This window comes from Mobula birostris, chromosome 7 (genome assembly GCF_030028105.1).
Source record: "Mobula birostris isolate sMobBir1 chromosome 7, sMobBir1.hap1, whole genome shotgun sequence".
NCBI lineage: Eukaryota > Metazoa > Chordata > Chondrichthyes > Myliobatiformes > Myliobatidae > Mobula > Mobula birostris.
This window is the reverse complement of record NC_092376.1, coordinates 48,141,657-48,163,072: the sequence shown is the minus strand read 5'-3', so window position 1 is coordinate 48,163,072 and position 21,416 is coordinate 48,141,657. Positions and strand designations below refer to the sequence as shown.

At 40.5% G+C, this 21,416-nt stretch overlaps 1 protein-coding gene across 2 annotated transcripts in view; it reads right to left on the bottom strand.

The window, feature by feature from the left end:
- The window catches only part of LOC140200175 (rho GTPase-activating protein 20-like), a 409,640-nt gene extending 388,932 nt beyond the window's left edge, over window positions 1–20,708 (bottom strand). Inside the window, exons 1-2 of one of the 2 annotated variants that reach the window (XM_072263090.1) lie at window positions 20,400–20,708; window positions 1,679–1,764 (exon numbers count right to left, since the gene is read on the bottom strand). In XM_072263090.1, the coding sequence (XP_072119191.1) occupies window positions 1,679–1,764; window positions 20,400–20,489 (176 nt within the window). In that variant the 5' untranslated portion in view covers window positions 20,490–20,708. Of the gene's footprint in view, window positions 1–1,678; window positions 1,765–19,690; window positions 19,761–20,399 lie in introns of those variants that run through there. The other variant, XM_072263091.1, reaches the window with a different exon arrangement.
- Window positions 20,709–21,416: the final 708 nt, after the last annotated feature.

Genomic DNA, 21,416 nt, shown 5'->3' with positions numbered 1-21,416 from the left:
TTCACTGGTTGATTTCTTTGTGACTATCTTATAGTCTCTGTAAGTGGAAGCACTTTTTGGTACCTGCTCTCTCAAAACCTTAATTTTAAACCATAGTTTTAAAGAAATCTACTATGCCAATAATCAACTTTCTTTTTCAGGAAAACTGAGTCCGTCTTTCCTTTCTGATTGATATATGCTCTTGGTTCTGGTGCTGTCTGTGTTATGTTTACTTTCATTCTGTCCACTTAAACTTCAATGTCACCTCCTAAATTCTAGAAGCAGTGGTTTCTCACCCAAATTTTTCAGGAATATCCGTGGAAATTGAGTAGCTTTTCCTAACTGGAGTTTTGGCAGAGTCTGGATTCAGCACTTGCTCCCCAATGATTAGCTTTTTAACATAATACAATGGTCACTTTGACCACATTTAGTTAATAATGTGCAATTTCATATATTGTACTGCATAATGACACTTCTTTAGCTATGAAGCAGAGCAGGAAATACTTTTCAAATCCCCTAATCCAAGCTACAGTTAAAAGATGCGATACTTCGTTCTACAATGTCATGACAGGCGTATACAAATGGCTGTTGGAGCCTCTTGTGCCCTTAGAATATTGAAGATAGAAATTAAGAACTTGCATTTTTAGTGCCTTTTAAAACCTCAGGATGTTCAAAGGTGACTTAGAGCAACTAGAAGAGTAAGGCCAAACACTTTCTGATTCTTCATGGAGATCAAGATTTGTAGCAGCTTCCTGCTGCCTCTCTCTTCCAGTCTATTTCCAAAGCCAATTTCCAAGTGAAGTTTATGAAATGCTACAGAGCAACATTTTGGCACTCTTGCTTAATTCCCCTAGCAGCCATATTTCGAAGTATATTGACTGCAATGAATGTAGCCGTTCCACAAGCATTATTACAGAGTTCAGTATCTTTAGTCATAGGCTGGCCATGCAGCCATGTTTATCCATACCACTCCCTTTCAAGGATAAGTAGATGGTAGTTATCTATCAGATTTTCATGATTTTTTTAACTGAGTTACTGCTTTATAGATTCTTCAGTCACTACATCAACAATCAGTCTCTGGCAAGCCCTCAAACTGAAACACTGAGTGACATGAACAACATCTCCACCTTATCTTGCACATACCACAATGATATCATATCAGAGCACATTTCAGGCCCTGAAAGTGCTGCCTAGTTGTCAAAGAAAGGCATTTCAAAAATTCATTCTCAAAAAGTTTCTTGGAAATGAAGGTACATCTGATCCTGCCAAATGTTAATCAGATTCATAGAACCTCACAGAGAAGTTTGAGAACAGATAGTTCAAAACAGACCTCTTCTGCATTGCCGATCCAAGAAATCCAATTAAAACACTTTGATATATGGAGATATATTAATGAAAAACATGTGCACTATCAGAAGAAATTATATGTGAATCAGGCTATGCACAGAAATGCCAATTCTGCCATGCGGAATCACCTTCTAATCTCTGACCATGGGCTTTTCAGCATTTTTCCCTGTTTCAACAAGGTAGTAAAATTATAATGAATGTACTGAACTGGTCCAAGTTTCATTATCAAAGTAATACGATCACATTTTGTTATGAACAGCAGTGGGTGATTTTTAACATAAGTATCATTTTTAATCCTTACATGCGATTGTTAAATTTCAAAACAATGCAGTATTTTATCAGGCAGATTTACCTGGACAGTGTTCTGGTTTTGTTAAGTGCTTTGCTAATCATAAAAGAGGGTGCCGACTGTCGTCTCTGGGCCAAACTCTTCATTTTCTGCGTAAGGAGAAGAAAGGTAACAATAAATAATAGAAGTCAACTATTTGTCCTCCACTAGGAAACTTAACAGGTTTCATAATCTAATCAGATTAGCAATCCTACCAATAGCAATTTTAGCAGCTTTGTTTTAGCATGGGTACCCCAAGAGAATCTGGAGATACAGTATATCAGAGATTTTATTCATTTTTATGCCAGCAGCTGTCTAGCATCAGATGCTCAGAAATCCTGAAGGGGTTGGCTGTCACCCAGAGAACAGTGTTGCAAAGAAACCTATGGAGAACAGGTGTAAGAGTTGAAAAGTGTATTTCAAATTTCCTGTGTCCAAAATCTTTAAAGCATTGAGAATAACTTGACAATTTCTCTGTGTAATCTAGCAGCACAACTGTGGTTAATTACACTCTGCAAGGACAGCTTAGGCTTGGTCATCCAACTGCTTTATATCACAGAAAATACTACTATCTGCTGAACTTTCAAACATTGTGCAAATTACCTTGAGTATTCATAGACTTTTGCCTATAGGTATAATAAATATAATAGTTTATAAACTATTGCAATGGTACAAGATAGGATGATTTTTTGACAAGATGAACACCTTTTATTTGAAACAATTTCATCACAGTAACATAATCTGAGCTAGGTCATTAAGGTGTTTCCGCTGTTATTTAAAGGTAGAAAGGACATGCTGGAAATTTCCCTAAAGGACCATTTTCTTTAATATTCAAAAGTGATGATGGCCAAATGTCATTTGGTGCATGAATACCTCAACACCTTATACAACAGATTGGAAGGTTATGAACAACCACACACCACCCTCAGTTTGTTGTTACATTCCATTTTTAAGGGGGGGGGATGGAATGCTAGTTTACAAAAAGGAAAAAGAATATAGGGCTGAGACAAAGCAAAAGGTAGAATAATGAGAATAATTGGACAGCTTTTTGTAAAGAACAGGCATAGACATTTTTGGACTAAATGGTTTCCTTCTGCAGCCATTTATAAAGTACACTACAGAAATGTTTACCTTGCGGCAATCTTCTAACTATTAAGCATAGAATGACAATACACATTTAGAAGGGGACTTTCACACTGGAAAGCTGTGATATCAAAGAGTTTCTTCAATGCCCCTAATGTAGCCACCTCTATCAACACCCTGGCACAGCGTTCCATGCACCCACCACTCTATGTAAAAAACTTACTCCTGAAATCCCCCTTATATTTTCCTCCAATTGCCTTAGAATTATGCCCCCTCATATTAGCCATTTCCACTCTGGGAAAAAGTCTCTGTGTCATGGTCCTGTCTGGCAATTCCCCATCTTGCTATTACCTCCTTAGTTGGGCCTTAATCCCCTCGTCTGATTTCCAATCATTCCCAGTTCCACTAACTACAGCACATCTGGTTCCCATTAATGAACATAGGATAAAACTCAGGCAGCACAGCCATACTTTGCCAGTTCGTTGGTTGACTCTACTGTGAGTAAACCTTGTTTCCTGATTCCTTGGGACTGTTAGTTCTAAGCTCCACATCATTTCCTGGATATTCTATGTAAACCTTGCCTCTGTGTAAAGACTCTTCTGGATACCGGTTCCCCATTCACGGTGGTGCTGACGCCTTACAACTCTGCACCGCGCCTGTGTCCTGCACTTGGGTTCATCCTCAGCCTCATCTTTGCAACACTCTGGCTGTCCTCTTGATCTATACCTCTTAAAATCTTGTACACCTCTATCAATTCACCTCTCATCCTCCTTCACTCCAAAGAGAAAAGTCCTAACTCGCTCAACCTATCCTCATTAGACATGCTCCCTAATCCAGGCAGAATCCTGGTTAATCTCCTCTGTACCCTCTTTAAAGCTTCTGCATCCTTCCTATAATGAAGTGGCCAGAACTGACACAATATTCCAAGTGTGCTTTAACATAGAGCTGCAACATTACCTCGTAGCGTTTGAACTCAGTCCCCAAAGCCAACATACCACATGCATAAAATAATTTGGCTTAAGGCTTCAAAAAATCTGCATATAACAGTTTGTCAAAGCCATCACAAATTATAGCACCACTTGATCTTGTTGGAAAGTAACTCAATGGCTAAGAGCATCTGGACATATGGCTAAGGAGTATGAAAACACTTCATTTTGTTCTATTTCTTTAATTTAATAATAAACTGAATATATTGACAGTAACAAGCCCTTCTGGCCGAATCAGCTCGCGCCATCCAGCTACACCCATGCGACCAATTAACCTACTAACCTGTACACCTTCAGGATGTGACATGAAACAAGAGCACCCAGAGAAATCCCACCTGGTCATGGAGAGAGGTAGAAACTTCTTAAAGAGAGCAGTGGGAAAAGAACACAGGTCGCTACACTGTAGTAGTGTTAAATTAACCGCTACACTACCCATCCTTTTGGCAACAAATTGATGGCAATATGCTGTGCCACATCTCTCATAAATGAATATTCATTATAATTATCAACGTAATGCACATCACTATTATTCTCAACAGGATCTTCAAAATCAGAAACAGAATCAGGTTTATTGTCACTGACTTATTTTTTTAGATTAGATTATGAGGACACGTAGTCCTCTTTTATTGTCATTTAGTAATGCATGCATTAAGAAATGAAACAATTTGTTCCTCCAGAATGATATCATAGAAACACAAGACAAACCAAGACTAAAAAAACTGACAAAAACCACATAATTATAACATATAGTTACAACAGTGCAAGCAATACCGTAATTTGATCGAAGAACAGACCATGGGCATGGGAAAATGTCCAAAGTCTCTTGAAAGTCCCATCATCTCACGCAGACGGTTGAAGGGAGAAACTCTCCCTGCCATGAGCTTCCAGCGCCGCAAACTTGCCGATGCAGCATTCTGGAAGCACCCGACCACAGTCCGACTCCGAGTCCGTCCGAAAACTCTGAGCCTCCAACTAGCTCTCCAACACCGAGCACCAAGCACCATCTCTGCCGAGCACTTCGAACCCAACCTCGGCAACAGGCAATAGGCAAAGCCGAGGATTTGGGGCCTTCCCCTCTGGAGATTCTCGATTGCACTGTAGCAGCGGCAGCGAAGCAGGCATTTCAGAAGTTTCCGTGCTTCTCACAGCTGTCTCCATCAAATCAGGATTGTGCACGGCATCGTAGTTCACAAATACGATATCATTCGGAGCAGCTGCACGCACTGCGTCAATTTGATGAAAAATTTGTTTTGCAGCAGCAGTACAGTGTAAATTACAAAATAAATCAATGGTTCAAAATAAAAGGAAAAACAAGTTAAAGGCCTCATGAACTGTTCAGAAGTTATAGATGAAGGGAAAGTAGCTGTTCCTAAATCATTGAGTGTTAGTCTTCGGGCTCCAGTACCTGATGGAAATATCAAGCGGAGGGCATGTCCCGGATGCTGAGGGTTCTTAATGATGGATGCCACCTTCTTGAAGCACAACCCTCTTAAAGATGTCCTTGGTGGTGAGAATTGTGCCTGTGATGGAACTGGATGGGTCTACAACCCTCTGCAGCCTCTTGGCAGCCTACGCATTGAAGCCTCCATACCGGACTGTGATACAGCCAATCAGAATGTTCACCACTGTGCAACCATAGAGATTTGCAACGCTCTTTGCTGACAAACAAAACCTCCTCAAAATCCCTAACAAAATAGTGCTACTAACATGACGTCTTCATGATCGTTTCAATGTGTTGGACCCAGGATAGATCCTCTGAGACGTTGATGCCCAAGAACTTGTAGCTGCTCATCCTTGACCCTCAGTGAGAACTGGTGTGTGTCCTTCTGGCTTCCTCTTCCTGAAGTCCACTACCAAGGAGGCATCCAAAAGTGAGATAGATCAATTGCTTGAGAAGCATCACGACATCCTTGCACTGAATGCTGACGTCCAGTGCAAGGATGTTGTGACGCTTCTCAACCAATTGATCTATCTCACTTTTGGACACCTCCTTGTCACCATCTGAAATTTTACACAACAAGGGGTGACTCTGGGACACAAGAAGTCATCGTTGATCCCTCCAGAGATGTAGTGGGCTAACCGAGGAAGGAGGGTTCAAAACCCTTGCATGTCAACCCTGTGTCACTCCCGACATCAAGGCAGTCTCAAGCAAGTGCTCATGACCTATGAACACAAGGGATATTAACATCTTATCCTGTATCCTGACAACTATAGGTCAGTTAGCTTAACATCTGTAGTCAGGAAAATGCTTGAAGTGTCATTAAGGAAGAAATAGCAAAACATTTAGAAAGGAGTGGTTCCATGGATTCAGAAAGGGCAAGTCCTGTTTGACAAACTTACTGGAGTTCTTTGAGGACATAATGAGTGCAGTGGATAGAGGGGACCAGGTGGATGTCGTATACTTGGACCTCCAGAAGGCGTTCGATAAGGTGCCGCACAAGAGACTTATAAATAAGATACGGATGCATGGAGTCGGAGGAAGTGTATTGGCATGCATAGTAGATTGGTTAACCAATAGAAGGCAGAGAGTTGGTATAAATGGGTGTTTCTCCGGTTGGCAGTCAGTGGTGAGTGGGGTGCCGCAGGAGTCGGTGCTGGGCCCGCAGCTGTTTACCATTTACATTGATGATTTGGAAGAGGGGATTGAGTGTAGCAGAGCAAAATTTGCTGATGACACTAAACTGAGTGGAAAAGCAAATTGTACAGAGGATGTGGAGAGTCTGCAGAGGGATATAGATAGGTTAAGTGAGTGGGCCAAGGTCTGGCAGATGGAATACAACATTGGTAAATGCAAGATCATCCACTTTGGAAGGAATAATAGAAGAGTAGATTATTATTTAAATGGTGAAAGATTGCAGCATGCTGTTGTGCAGCAGGATTTGGGAGTGCTTGTGCATGAATTGCAAAAAGTTGGCTTGCAGGTACAACAGGTTATTAAGAAGGCAAACAGAATGTTGGCCTTCATTGCGAGAGGGATTGAATTCAAGAGCAGGGAGGTCATGCTGCAACTATACAGGGTACTGGTGAGGCCACACCTGGAGTACTGTGTGCAGTTCTGGTCTCCATACTTGAGGAAGGATATACTGGCTTTGGAGGCAGTGCAGAGGAGGTTCACCAGGTTGATTCCAGGGATGAAGTGGTTAAACTTGAGGAGAGATTGAGTCGCCTGGGACTATACTGTCTGGAGTTCAGAAGAATGAGAGGGGATCTTATAGAAACATACAAAACTTTGAAAAGGATAGGTAAGATAGAAGTAGGAAAGTTGTTTCCATTGGTCGGTGAGACTAGAACTAGGGGACATTGCCTCAAGATTCAGGGGAGAAGATTTAGGATGGAGTTGAGGAGAAACTGTTTTTCCCAGAGAGTGGTGAATCTGTGGAATTCTCTGCCCAGGGATGCAGTTGAGGCTTCTTCACTAAATATATTTATAAAACAGCTAGATAGGTTTTTACATAGTAGGGGAATTAAGGGTTATGGGGAAAAGGCAGATAGGTGGAGCTGAGTTTATGGACAGATCAGCCATGATCTTATTGAATGGCGGGGCAGGCTCGATGGGCCGGATGGCCTACTCCTGCTTTTATTTCTTATGTTCTTCTGTTCTTATGTTTTTTGATTTTACCAAGAGCGGTGCTGACATCTGCAAATTTATAGGTGGTGCTTGAGATGTGCTTAGCCACACAGTCATAAGTGTAGGGAGAGTAGAACAGCAGGCTAACCGCACATCCTCGAGGTGCATTTCATGGATCACCAGTGAGGAGCTGATATTATCACTGATTCATACTGACTGTGATCTCCTGATAAAGAAGCTGAGGATACATTTGCAGAGGGAGGTACAGAAGCCTAGGTTTTGAAGCTTGGTGATGGTGTTAAACACTGATCTAAAATTGATAAACAGAATCAGTGAGATTGCATTGGTTGTAGACCTGTTGTGGCAGCTGAGCCCCCAATGGAGAATATAAAGCCATGGATACAGTTCCGTTCATGCCATCTGGAATCTCTCTTCCAGATGACAAGCATGACTAGTGCTTAGCATCGGCTTGGCCATTTTTTTTCAGATGGGAATGATGACTAAGTAAAGGGCCGATATAATAAAAACACAGTTTAATAAAAACAAGATAAACATGCAGAATGGACTACCTATTCCATCTCTTAAGAAATACAATGAAGGGAGGTGGGCAGCTGGGAGAAAATAATGACAATTAAATATCTTAAAGTGCCTTAATGTCTTACCAGTTTCTCTCATCATCTGATTCAGAGCCTGGGGATTGAAAACTGGTTGCAGAGAATTTTAAGTAGTTTCAGGTGGCAAGTATATTCTCCACCTAAGTTTGGAGCAGTCATATGATTACACTTCATTACCACTCTAGCTTTAAAGGCTTTGTGAATTAATTATCAAAGATGCTTTACAAACAAAGTTCAATTGCTAATTACAGGCAGACAATAAAATATTCAATTAGACAAAATAAACAGAAAAACTGAAAGATGGTTTATTTCTAGTCATGCAAAACTATGACATAATACTACTTAATGTTTTCAAAATAAATATTTAACATCTATTGATCAGTCATATATCGAACAAATAATCAGCAGTAATTGTTCATCCATAACTAAAATGCCTGCTAACAATTAAGATTTCTTATGACCAATGCAATGTTACAAATGTAGAGCCACTTAGAGTCACAATAGCAGATATCAAATTGCATTGCTAAAAAGTGTTAATAATTGTTTCTTATCAACAGGTCTAATTGAACATTACAAATGAAAATATTTTATGAAAAATATAGATATTTCTACAAATAATGCAGATACTTATATAGCTTTTGGATGGCAAGCGTTCTCCAGTGTTCGTGAGTGCACTGTAAATGTTCACACATCTATAATCTGATTAATTTTACATCCACTATTTAATTGATGCAATTAATAAAATCAGTGGTGTTTAGATCACCCTGTTCAGGCAGTGCATCAGTATTATTGCCCAGCATTTGCATGTATTGCTTGTGTTTTCCTGATGCATTACACAGTTCAAAGTAGATTTATTATCAAAGTATGTATAAATTATACAACCTTGAGATTCCTCTCCTTAAAGGCAGTTACAAAACAAGAAATCCAAAAGTACCCATTAAAAAAAGACCAACAGCACCCAATGCACAGAGAAAGAAAAAAAATCACAAATTGTGCAAACAATAAAAACAAGCAACAGCATTCAGAATGGAAGTGAGTCCATAGACTTGAAGCCTGGAGCAGGCCGACGGCCGCAGCTCATCACACAGTGAGCTAAAACATTGTGGAGCTCACAGACACAAAGCCTGGAGCAGCCAGAGCAGGGCCACAGCCTTAGCCTCAGTACAGCATAGAGCGGAGTAAGCGTCATGGAACACCAAGCGGAACCGGTCTGACCATTTCCTCTAGTCCTGACACCCAGCCTTTTCAATCCATCTGGCCTAGAGTTTAAATCATCCAGACACCAGGTCGTACCTTGCTCTGGGGCCTGGGCCCTGTCGCATCGATACGCTCTAGGCCTGGAGTCTGCCACCACGTTTCAGCCCATACCTGACCCTTTGAAATTGACCTAGACTTAGATCAATCCAATCTTGCCCTTGGTTTAGGTGGATGGGCTCAGAAACTCCTCCGCTCTGACTTTCCTCCACTTCACATACCCTGACCATGACTTGACCTTACTCTGACCACTTCTACTTGAAGATGCCTAGACTCGCTCTGACCTTGCATTGCCCCCATACGTCTCAACCCTTGAATTAGCCTCACATCTTTATTGTTTGCAATGATCATTTACCACAATTTTCCACAGACATATTATTAATAAAGTATTTACTTGTACTTCTTGCTTTATGAACTTCCAGAAAGCTGTCACCCATTTTCAGCAGCATCATCTTAAACCAGAAGTTTAAGTTGAGCTGATGTTAATCAATTCAGGCAATCAGCAACTTAGCCTGATTCATACACAGAGGTGAGGTTGTAGGTTAGTCATTCAAAAAATCATTTTGGAGTTCAGGGGTTGACTGGCAGCCAAAACTTTCAAGAGTGTTTGGTGTCAGAGTTCACCCATGCACCACTGGATCCCATAATATAAGGGCTGCAAAGTAGACCCCCCCCCACTCCACATCCTGTAAGGAATGGGTGGGGAGTCTGCAGGCCATTGTTCCTGGTGGTGAACAATGTTCAGCAAAATAAAGCCTATGGAGCAATCTGTGTCTGAGTCACATGTTTGTGAGCTACGGAACATGCAACCTGGGCTTCATCTCTACTGAGGAGACACTGTGAGTCTTTCAGGTGAGAGTTCTGAGGGACAGTCTATCCTCTAAGCTGAATGATAAACACATTGTGTCATTATTTCGATCAATAGTTTGGAGTTCTAACGGCGACTCCTTCGCTTGCATCTTCGGAAACAGCTCTATTTCTATCTTTAATATCTCTTTTTTCCTTTCAGGGTTCTTTTGAAGACCCTGACCTGGAGTTACACACTGAATTCGGTTCTTTGCGGGAATAGGACCTACTCTTGGGGTTTCATGACTGGGCGTTGTTTGATATGCCAAGGATGCGGCCTTAGAGATTAGCTCGCCTTCGGAGTTCTGGGATTTTGTGGCTCTGGAGATTGGGGGCCCGAAGGTTGGTGTCCCGGCAGGGAATTGGCGTGTCATGGGAGACAGAAGATCTCTGGCTGTGTGCCTTGAGACCCAAGATCTTTGGACACAGAGCTTGGAAAAAGCAACGCAATGGACTTTTAACATTGTAAATCAGCGAGTTGTTTGTTATGTTTCCCCTCTCGCTGTGAAACAGAGACATGTGTTTCTCCCTTATTAGGGAGGGAGAGAGCTTGTGGTATGTTGAATACTGGGTGAACAAGTAGTCTTTGGGGTACTGCAAGTCTGTGTCTTTGCTGTTGCTTTGCTGCACGCTTGAGTGTTCAGTGGTGGGTGCCAATGCTTTTGTTTTGCTGGTGGGGGGAGGGGGAACATTGTTTTGCCATTGCTTACATGGGGAGGGGGAGCGGGGGGGCTGTGGGGTTCTAACATTTAACTGTCATTCATTCTTTGGGGCACTTCTCTGTTTTCGTAGATGGTTGCAAAGAAAAAGCATTTCAGGATGTATATTGTATACATTTCTCTGACATTAAACATACCTTCAAGACCTTTGAGTCCAGGACACTATACATCCCTCAACATACACCGATAAAAAGTGACTCAGGAAACATAAACTCTGTTTCGCTTTAAACAGATGTTGCCTGACCTATTGAGTGCTTCCAACACTTTTATTTCATCTTTCCGGCATCCACAGATTTTTGACTTTCAATAAAAACAGATTGCAAATAATAGTTAGATAAAGCTGCTGTGAACTGAAAGTACGTCATAATAAAGGAGTGGAAATTGTTTTTGTGTTTGTAATGACAGATACTTGGACAAATGCAGTGGTAGAGTCCATTACTGAAGTACGATGTAACATGAGCTGATGAGTTTATACTTGCAGACAGCTGCTCTGTCATTTTTCTTTAACATAATTTTATTATATTAGAAGTATTGTTTGATGAATCTGATAAAGTAAATACGTCTATACTGATGTCTAGCATTTGGTTCTCACCAGTCTCAGAGGCAGGTAATGGACAAAGAACAGATATGAATTCCTTATGTATACAAACTTTCCCACTATAGATCCCTGTTAAAATAAGGCAATAAGGAGAGGATATTTGAAGGAGATTTACAAAGACACATCTATTCAATGAAAGCAGATTATACGTAAGTATATTCTTAAACAATTAGGCTCTTTTTTAATGGCCTACACTGTAAAACATATTGTTTAGCATACTGAATGTATATATTACATATGCATAATATGCACTAGATTTGTAAGACGACAGATTTTCATCCATGCTTGTTCACTTTTCACAAGAGATACCATTTTTTTTTCACTCTAATTGAGGTTGTCAGTGGTCAAACTCAGATGTTAGAATCATTTTGATTCTCCTATGGTTGATTGCCCACAAATATAGAACTGAAATATTTTAAGATGAGGTAACGGCTTTCTACAAACTCGGCTGGTGACATTTTTGATTTAGTGTTTGTCTCTAAACAAGCAGTTTATCCCAAATAAGCTAATAAAATGCAGCCTTCATGACTTTTAGTTATACTCACAAGAGTGTACAGAGGCTAGATTGGTTTTGAAATTGTGGGAATATTTCCTGAAGTAAAACTGTTGTAACTGTGAAATTGTCTGCAGTTGGGAAAAAATAAGTAAAAACAGAAATAGTTGGAAGTACTCAGCAGGTATCCTTTGATGGGGAAATACCAACTACTTCAGATCAATAAACTCTCACTAAAACTCAGAAGGATTAGAAATAAACAGCTTTTAAGATGCAACAAAAGTTTGGAGGAGAGAAGAGAGAACATAATATAGAGTCTGTGAAGAGGTAAACTTAGGCATAACTAAATGACATAAAGGGGAAAGAAAAGCGTGAAAGAGGATGATTATGAACAAGCAAAGGAACTGCAGTAAAAGAGGATGCTGACAGCTAACTAGCTGCTCATCACTTTGATTTTCCCATCCCTCTCCCACTGAGGTCTCTGTAGCCTCTTGCATTGTTCCAACAAAGCTTACCCTGAGAAGCAGCTCTTCATCATGCATGTTGTCACATTGCAACCTTCGGGACTCAGTATAAAATATTTTATATTTGATATTAAAATGACAATTATTTGAAACAATTTCAGATCATTCCCTTTTCCTGTCTGTATCAGAAATGGCCAATTCTGAAGCAGAGTTATCCAAAGTTTTCCTTTCCCTACAGAGATAGTTTGATCTGCCAAGCATTTCCAGCATTCTCCATTTGGTTTCAGGTTTCGGCCAAGATTCTGACCTGCATTTCACAGCTTCAACGTGCAATAGAGTTACAGATTCATACAACATGGCAACAGGCACTTTCACCCACTGAGCTTTGCTGACCTTCAAGCACCCACTTTATAATTCCTGCATTCATCCCCTTCCTTTACCCTTCATACACACTTGCATAAACCGTCTCAGAGTTCTACCAGTATACACTAAGGAGATAAACTCAGTGGCCAGTTAACTTCATAGCCCACATACATTTGAAAAAATCACAGCACTGAAAGAAAACCCACGCAGTCAGAGGGAGGACATGAAAGCTACCCACACACAGAACCAGAGGTCAGGATCAAACCTGGGTCACCAGAACTATGAGGAAGCAGTTCAACCCGCGATATGCCATGTCATTTTGTTTGCTTTCCCTATCTCTTAACTACCCTCAAACGTGTATCATCTGGATGTCCCTACCAGAGATATTGTTTTATACTGATCTCTCCCACCCTCGTTGCAACTTAAAGTTAATTTGCTTTCTCACATATCCTGACCTGCTGCCTGACCTGCTGACAATTTGTATTTTTATTTCAAATAGTTCCTTTAACGTCTCCAATTATTTATCTACTTTCAACTCCTTTAATCTATTTTCCCAATCCATCTTAATTGCTGTAGCTCACATACGCACACACATAACTGGGCCTACATCTTTTTATGACATGTGCCTCTCCTACATAAAGACCAAAATAACCAGCTCCATCATTGGTTACATGACATATTGTTCTAGAATATTCCAAACTGATTACATGCATCATTCTTAGGCAGCTTTTTCACATTTCATATGTCAGTCTATTTGAAGATTAAATCTCCCACAATTACGCTATTACCTTTTCCACAAACTTTTCATATTTCTAGTTAATTCTTCTTCCAATTCTGTTGATGTTGCTAGGGGTCTGTAACCATAGTAAACCGCGTATTTGGTCCTTTGTTATTTATTATTATTTCCACCTATGCCATTTATACTTCCTGTTCATCAGGGCTTTTGTGTCTTTTATTACACAGACTGCTTTGAAAACCTATCCATTTTGTCTACCCCTTCTAAACTTTGCACCCTCAAATAATTAACTCATAACCTTGGTCACCTTGCAATCTCATGTCCCTAATAACTACTAAGTTAAACCCACCTGTCTCAATTTCATCTGTTGGTTCATTTATTTTGTTATAAATCTTTTATGTATTTAGATACAGAATCCTTAACTATAATTTCTCATTGAATTATCTTTGTTTCTTAATGCACCATTATTGGTAAACAATCTGTTCCTTCATTGCCTCACCTTGCTTATTATCAACCAAATTGGTATTTGAGTAAATTGATATTTTTAAGACAGAAATTGATGGAGTTAGTATTGTAAAACCTGTGAAGGACAGTGAAATAATGATAACTAAATGAAGCGTCATGAACAGATCAGTGTTTATCTCACTGCTCATTGGATGGTGTTAACTTAATTTCTATAATTTAACTGCTTTCCATTTAGTCATGGATGTTAATTGAGGTTCACTTGCTATTCATTTGCTATTGGACAGAGACCATAGAGGTGACTTCAAAATAGTCAACCATCATGGGCAAATATAAAGTAAAGTAAAGGCATCCGTTAGTCTTGCGAGACCATGGATCTGCACCTGGAAAATCTTCACTCTCCAGGGCGCAGGCCTGGGCAAGGTTGTATGCAAGACCAGCAATTGCCCATGCTGCAAGTCTCTCCTCTCCACGAGACCAATGTTGTCCAAGGGAAGGACCCATACAGCTTGCAGCTGTGTCGTCGCAGAGCAATGTGTGATTAAGTGCCTTGCTTAAGGACACTTTCCCTCAGCTGGGGCTCGAACTCACGACCTTCAGGTCGCTAGTCCAATGCCTTAACCACTTGGCCACGTGCCCACACATGGGCAAATATATGGAAATACATTAATAAGTACTAAGGCTTATCCTCTTTTTTTTAGGAAATCTCGATCAAATGAAATCCCAGCCTACAGAGGGAAAGGTATCTTTTCCCCCTAGAAGGGATCTGGAATTTGATGCCTAACCTCTTTTACCATGATTCTTCTACTTCTGCTATGATATGTTAAGTTTTAGCGCAGGTGCCATAGGCAGATCTGCCATATGCCCTGCCCAATCCTCACAACTTCCCATAGCACATCAAACAAGCATGATGGCTATAGTTGGTAGGTTGCGAGATCTTGTGAGGGTGTCCAGGGGTGGCTTGGAAATATTGCCCATGAATGACCTGACATGATCTTTCAGCGATTCACCTCTACAGGATTAAAGTGATTGATTGTGTGATGGTCCTGACGAAGGGTCTCGGCCTGAAACGTCGACTGTACCTCTACCTAGAGATGCTGCCTGGCCTGCTGCGTTCACCAGCAACTTTGATGTGTGTTGCTTGAATTTCCAGCATCTGCAGAATTCCTCTTGATTGTGTGATGATTACCAGTTAGTTTGGTTACTCAGAGCTCCAGAGATCCCAGTTCAAACATAACTACTTTATTTCCTCCAGGTGCTCTGACACTTCAAAGGCAGATTGGTAGTTCAGTGGTTGCTATAAATTATCCCATAGTTCAGGTTAATGGCAAAAAGAATCAAAGGGAAGTTAGTGGGCAAGTGTGATAGAAAATAAATTTCAGCAATTCAGAAACATACTGAGGGAATGAGGCTGATGGAATCACTCCTCTGGGAGACGTCAAGGACCTGATGTGTTATTTTTAGGAAAAGATAAAATAATATTGCTTGGCTCTTTTGAATGCAAATTGCTTCTTTCAGAGTTCAAGTCTGGAGAAGGGCCACTCTGCTTTTGGAAAGCAAGTCGTGTAGGCCACTGCACTTTACAAGAGTGTGTTGAGACAGATACCTTTGATATGGTTTGAAGATCATTATTGCCCAACCCCAAGACTAAAAAGGGTGGGTAATTCTATTTTGCCACAAATACACAGGGGAATCAGAGACCAATGGATCTAGGGGTTTCTGATTTTGAGCATAAATTTTGTCGCTATTAGAAGAAAGTAAACCTGTCTACAGGTTCAAAGGAACAACGGGCTAAAAATTAACATTATATAAATAATGGATGATCACTTCACATTATATTAATGGTAACATATTACATTTATTTTGATTTGATCCTGTTAAGCCTATGAACCTTCTACTCATTTAACTTGTAAAGTACATTTGCATGGATATGCAGCTTAGTGGGGATTTGTTTAGAGCCAGTGATTCCACCTTCTTGATGATTTTTTTTCTGGCAATCCAAGACTACTGATGAGTGTCACACAGAGAAACTCCAGACTCTAGGCAGTCTATATGGGTAGGGGCATAAGATACAGAACATTTCTGCACTAATTACTTCCCAATTCCATTTGTACCTTCTAAACAGTAAAAACATGATGTCAACAGATTCATTTTTTACTTAGTGTTGGCAGCCATTAACTGTAATGTAGACTTTTGCAATTCTGTTTCATCTGATCCTAATCTTTCCCTGCTGATGGTTTATCATCAAATCCTTACAAGTATTAAAACTATTCTTGTTAATTGAATATATACATATATACTTTTTAAACTGAAGTTTCAGCATAAACATATTTTCTATTACTTTACTTTATTGTCGCCAAACAATTGATACTAGAGCGTACAATCCTCACAGCGATATTTGATTCTGTGCTTTGGGCTCCCTAGAGTACAAATTGATAGTAAATAGTAAAAGTTTAAATTATAAATCATAAATAGAAAAAGGAAACTAAGGTAGTGCAAAAAAAAACTGAGAGGCAGGTCCGGATATTTGGAGGGTACGGCCCAGATTGGGGTCGGGATCCGTTCAGCAGTCTTATCACAGTTGGAAAGAAGCTGTTCCCAAATCTGGCCATATGAGTCTTCAAGCTCCTGAACCTTCTCCCGGAGGGAAGAGGGACAAAAGGTGTGTTGGCTAGGTGGGTTGTGTCCTTGATTATCCTGGCAGCACTGCTCTGACAGCGTGCCGTGTAAAGTGAGTCCAAGGATGGAAGATTGGTTTGTGTGATGTGCTGGGCTGTGTTCACGATCTTCTGCAGCTTCTTCCGGTCTTGAACAGGACAACTTCCATACCAGGTTGTCATGCACCCTAGAAGAATGCTTTCTATGGTGCATCTATAAAAATTAGTGAGGGTTTTAGGGGACAGGCCAAATTTCTTTAGCTTTCTCAGGAAGTAAAGGCGCTGGTGGGCCTTCTTGGCAGTGGACTCTGCTTGGTTGGACCAAGTCAGGTCATTTGTGATATTGAATCCGAGGAACTTAAAAGTTTTTGACCTGTTCCACTTGCGCACCACCGATGTAGGTGGGGTCGTATGGTCTGCTACTCCTTCTGAAGTCAACAACCAATTCCTTCATCTTGCCGACGTTGAGGGATAGGTTATTGTCTTCGCACCATGCCACCAGGTTCTTAATTTCCTCTCTGTACTCAAACTCATAATTACCCGAGATAAGGCCTACAATTGTGGTGCCATGAACAAACTTATATATTGAGTTCGATGGAAACTTGGCTACACAATCATGGAATCACGATCATATTAGAAAACATGAAACAGTTCTCTCTGAACTCTCCCATGCAGTTTACTGATATTTTTCATTTCCTCTGAGTTATGACTAATTTAATAAAGCACCTTCCCTAAGTATTATTTTCTAATGCAAAACTTTTACATTGAGACTTGCTAGTCCTCCTACGAATTGCATCACTATGCACAAAATAAAACAAAGAAATGTTAATTACAACACAGTAACTGCAGGAAATAGGTTTACCCACTTGGTAGCAAGAATTTGATGACAAGTTTCTATATTTTTTTTCTGCAAGCACCTCTGAATTCCACATGGATGCAAGCTGTTTCTTTCTGCAAGGACCGTCAGGGGAGAAGTAACCTGGTCAGCCCTCCAATCTTTCCAATGAACTCATTGGATGTGACTGGACATTTATTCATCTTAGCTCCTTGATGTTCTTGCCTAGTAAATGCTGCTTTGCATTGGAACAGTCTGCCTACAAAGTGGAAAGATCTCCCATTTTGCAGAGACGCTGACCACATTCCTCATTTGTTGTGGGATAGTATAGAGCTACCAGCAATTTATGGCAGGGTGAGCAGAAGGGAGATTATCAAAAGATCTGGCCCATATTAATTTACTTTTAAATGTTGGCACAAAGCTTCTCATAGTGTGAGACAATTGAAGAATCATCTTGCCAGATAATTCAGTCATTCCTCTGGAAAATTCTATATCCTAACACGTGGCACTACACGGGAGACAACTGAAAAAGATTAAAAGGAATGTAAATAATAAGAGGGTAGAAAATTGGATTAGAATAGATTCAATGGGATGGAGCTAAGAATAGGATTAAGTTTCTCAGAATGGATCGCAAGGGCTAGCAATATATCACAAATGTCTGCAATGGGGTTGCTTTTGCTCATAAATGCACATCGACCTTTAGATTTCAAGTTAGAAGCATCAGTGTCTACATATGCAGTCAATGCTAAAGTGAAGAGCAATAGTACTAGTGCAAGGCAGGTAGAAGGGCTTATTAGGAAAGAGAAGTGGGATTTGGAAGTTCAGGTAAGACAATAAAATCATTCAATGCGATGGAGAGAGTCCTGAAACATGACAATTACTGTATTATTTACAAGTCATGATGACATGGCAGATTTATGTAGAACATTGCTGAGAATAAAGCTTAAGTACAATGAGTAGCTTTGGACTCTGCAATGTGCGCGCCGTAAAAGGAGCTTTACGTGGATTCGCCAGAAAATTATCTTTACGTTTACCAGGCAGAATAAATTAACAGGTGACTTGGAGCTAAAAATGGTCTGTTGGTGGAACTCTGCAGGTCAGACAGCACCTATACAGGAAAATGGACCGTCGACATTTCGGGTCAAAAGCTAATGAATCCAGATAAAGGGTCTTGTCCCTAATGATTTCCTATCTATTTTCTTCCACCTTTGCTGCCTGACCTGCTGAATTCCATCAGCGAATCACTTTTCTCTATATATTCCAACATATGTAGTCTCTCGTGTCTTCTAATTTGATTGTGTCTCTAAAAATTATAAAAGAACGGAACAGCAAACTGAAATAAATACGTCAATGGATATATAGAAATTTATGGTGACAATAGCAAAACCCTGCTCATGAAGTTTTTAGGTTCTGGAACATTCTACTACGCCTAGAAATTAAAGACATGCCAATATTTAGTAACAGGTTAGAAAGGGAGCGAGCCAGAAACATAGAATTAAGACCGCTAATCATCAGCGAAACAGAATAATTGAATGAAACAGTATTTCCCGGTTGTAATTCCACTAAAACCAATTTAAGCTAATGTGAATGCTTTAAAACTTTAGAAATAGAGTTAACATCTATAGTGCTTATAAACTATTCTTTTCTGCAGGATAAGTATACTCTCACTGTTTATGGAGAGCAAATATTGACAAACATTCAACAGGAGGTGAAGCAATGCTAGGCATCCTAGCAATGCATTGCTCACTCCATCCACTCTCCGTCAGGCGTGTGCATACAATCAACCTTTTACGCTTCTGCAAATCACTGAGCAGAGTTAAATTGTTTCTATCAGTCAAATATTTCCAGCAGTAAACTTTATCGCTTACATAACCACGCTTGCTCAAGACAATCAATTAAAATACGTTCAGGCATTTGTAAATTAAAATTTCCATTTTGTGTTTTAAATTACCGTTTTCTGGCAAGCATGGGAAGGTGCGTCCAAGACTTGCAAACAGAAATATAATAAGAGACGGGCTGGGATATTTTCGGGTTTTGTCTCTGGCTCAGCATCCATGCCACCTTCACATACAACTTTGCTCCCTATTGCTCAATCAGAAATCCTGGCATTACCTTGGCGGGAGAGAAAGGGTGCAGGCTACGTAGCAAGGAAAACAAAACATCATTGAATTACGGTAAATATTGAATGCATCAGACATCCGCGAATGATACAAGACAAAACCACTTCTTTAGCTACAAACTGATAAAAGAACGATGCCCTTGGTTAATCTTCCACGGCATTCTGTTAACGCTATCTAACAGTTTCATGCTCCGTTCAGCATATGGCCATTCGGCCTAACTGGTCCACTCCAAATTTACCTTTCAAAATCCTTTGATGGTGAACTCAAATTGCTCCTTTGCGCCCGAATAACGTTGCAACAATCCAATTGTCACTGAATTGTAATCGCTTTCCAACGTAAAATTATCGATACTGATGGAAATACCATCGATGTGCTCATGAGGTAAACTAGCACATCTGAGCGCCGTTTGATCTGATGGGAACCCGCAGGACACAAGCCAAAAAAGACACAAATGTTTTTTTTTACACAACAACGTGCTTTACCAGCCGCTGGTTTTGACACACGTTGACTGTGCTTGCCTCGAGTGCAGACTTCGTGAACACATAGATAGACATAGCAGAGAAGTTTAAAATTCTGAACACTTTGCTTCATGCCGAAATTCTAATTGGCGCCTGTATAACTCATGCTAGGGACCGACAGCACAGCACCCTTTCATGAACAGAGGACTAGGACCTCTTGCTGCGACCTTCCCCAAATTCAGCCTCTGCCAAACACTTTTCCGTAAACACTGATACACATTATAACATAAACTAAAAAAAACAACTGTCCCTGCTTCGGTCAATACTCAGGTAAGTAAACCAAAAGAGAACTATAGCAAGCAAATACCATCTGTCCAGAATGCATCTCATTTATCGTTCTAAAGAAAAATATACAACCGCTCGTCTCCCATGAGCAACAGGAGTATTAGGGAGTGCATACAGCACAAGATAGCTGAAATCCGCTGTTACCTTCTCTGTCTTTCTGCAGCTCGATATTCGAGTTTCCCCCGACAGGGAAGAAGAACGACTCTGGCCAATGTTATCCTGTTGTGGCGACATAGTTTGACGAGGTGTAATTCCTTAATCAATCTTCGAATCCATCACACGGACAAAAGAGCTATTCACAAAACCGGGAGCTGACACTCGGTGCTGGAGCTAACGAGAGCTTCATTCGAATTATACCAAGTCCCTCTCCCTCTCGGAGTCCAGAAACAGAGTCGGTGCAAGTTCTAGGTTGTCTCTGTCGATTTTGTTATTAAATGAGCTTAGTTAAAACCAGCGTCATTGACTTGCCATGGATACTACTTTCGGGCTGACAAACTGGACGCTGGGTCTTAAAGACCCACGGGTTACCTATTCCGCCGCACGCAAATCTGTTTATTATGGAGCTGTGTCTAGGTCACGTCACTCCCTTCAGCTTTTCTCAGTCCAAGATGATCTCAGATAAAAGCTCATCACCGCACCAACAGACGTTTCTCACTCCACTACTTCAGCGCTCTAATTATACACCTGCAATTTATTTTGGATTCAACAATATTACTGTTTCGCTTTCGCCCTGATCTTGCCTGGATTCTATAGAAATGGGGTCGCTAATGTAGTTTCCAGTTCTGGGGATTAAACGATTGCAGTAATTCAGAGAGGCAATGGACTTAATTTATTTTATAATGCAATTATGATCTGAAGTTTACAGAAAGGAGTTTGCTCCAACTCTGTCCTGCAGTCTTCATGATTACTGCCAAAGCCCCCCTCTCCTCAACAATGTCCAATCTTCAGTTCTATCATAGTCTTCAGTCTGCCCCTCTCCAAAGTCTTGTTGTGTCTTGCTATCATCTATTTATTCTTTCAAAATCTATTCATCCCCATTGCCACTCTTCCCCTTTCCCGAGCCAAAGGCACCAGGCCGCCTATTTTGAGGGTAAAACGCTCCCAGCCATTGAGCACATCTACGTGAAACACTGTTGTAGGAAAATAGCATCCATTATCAAA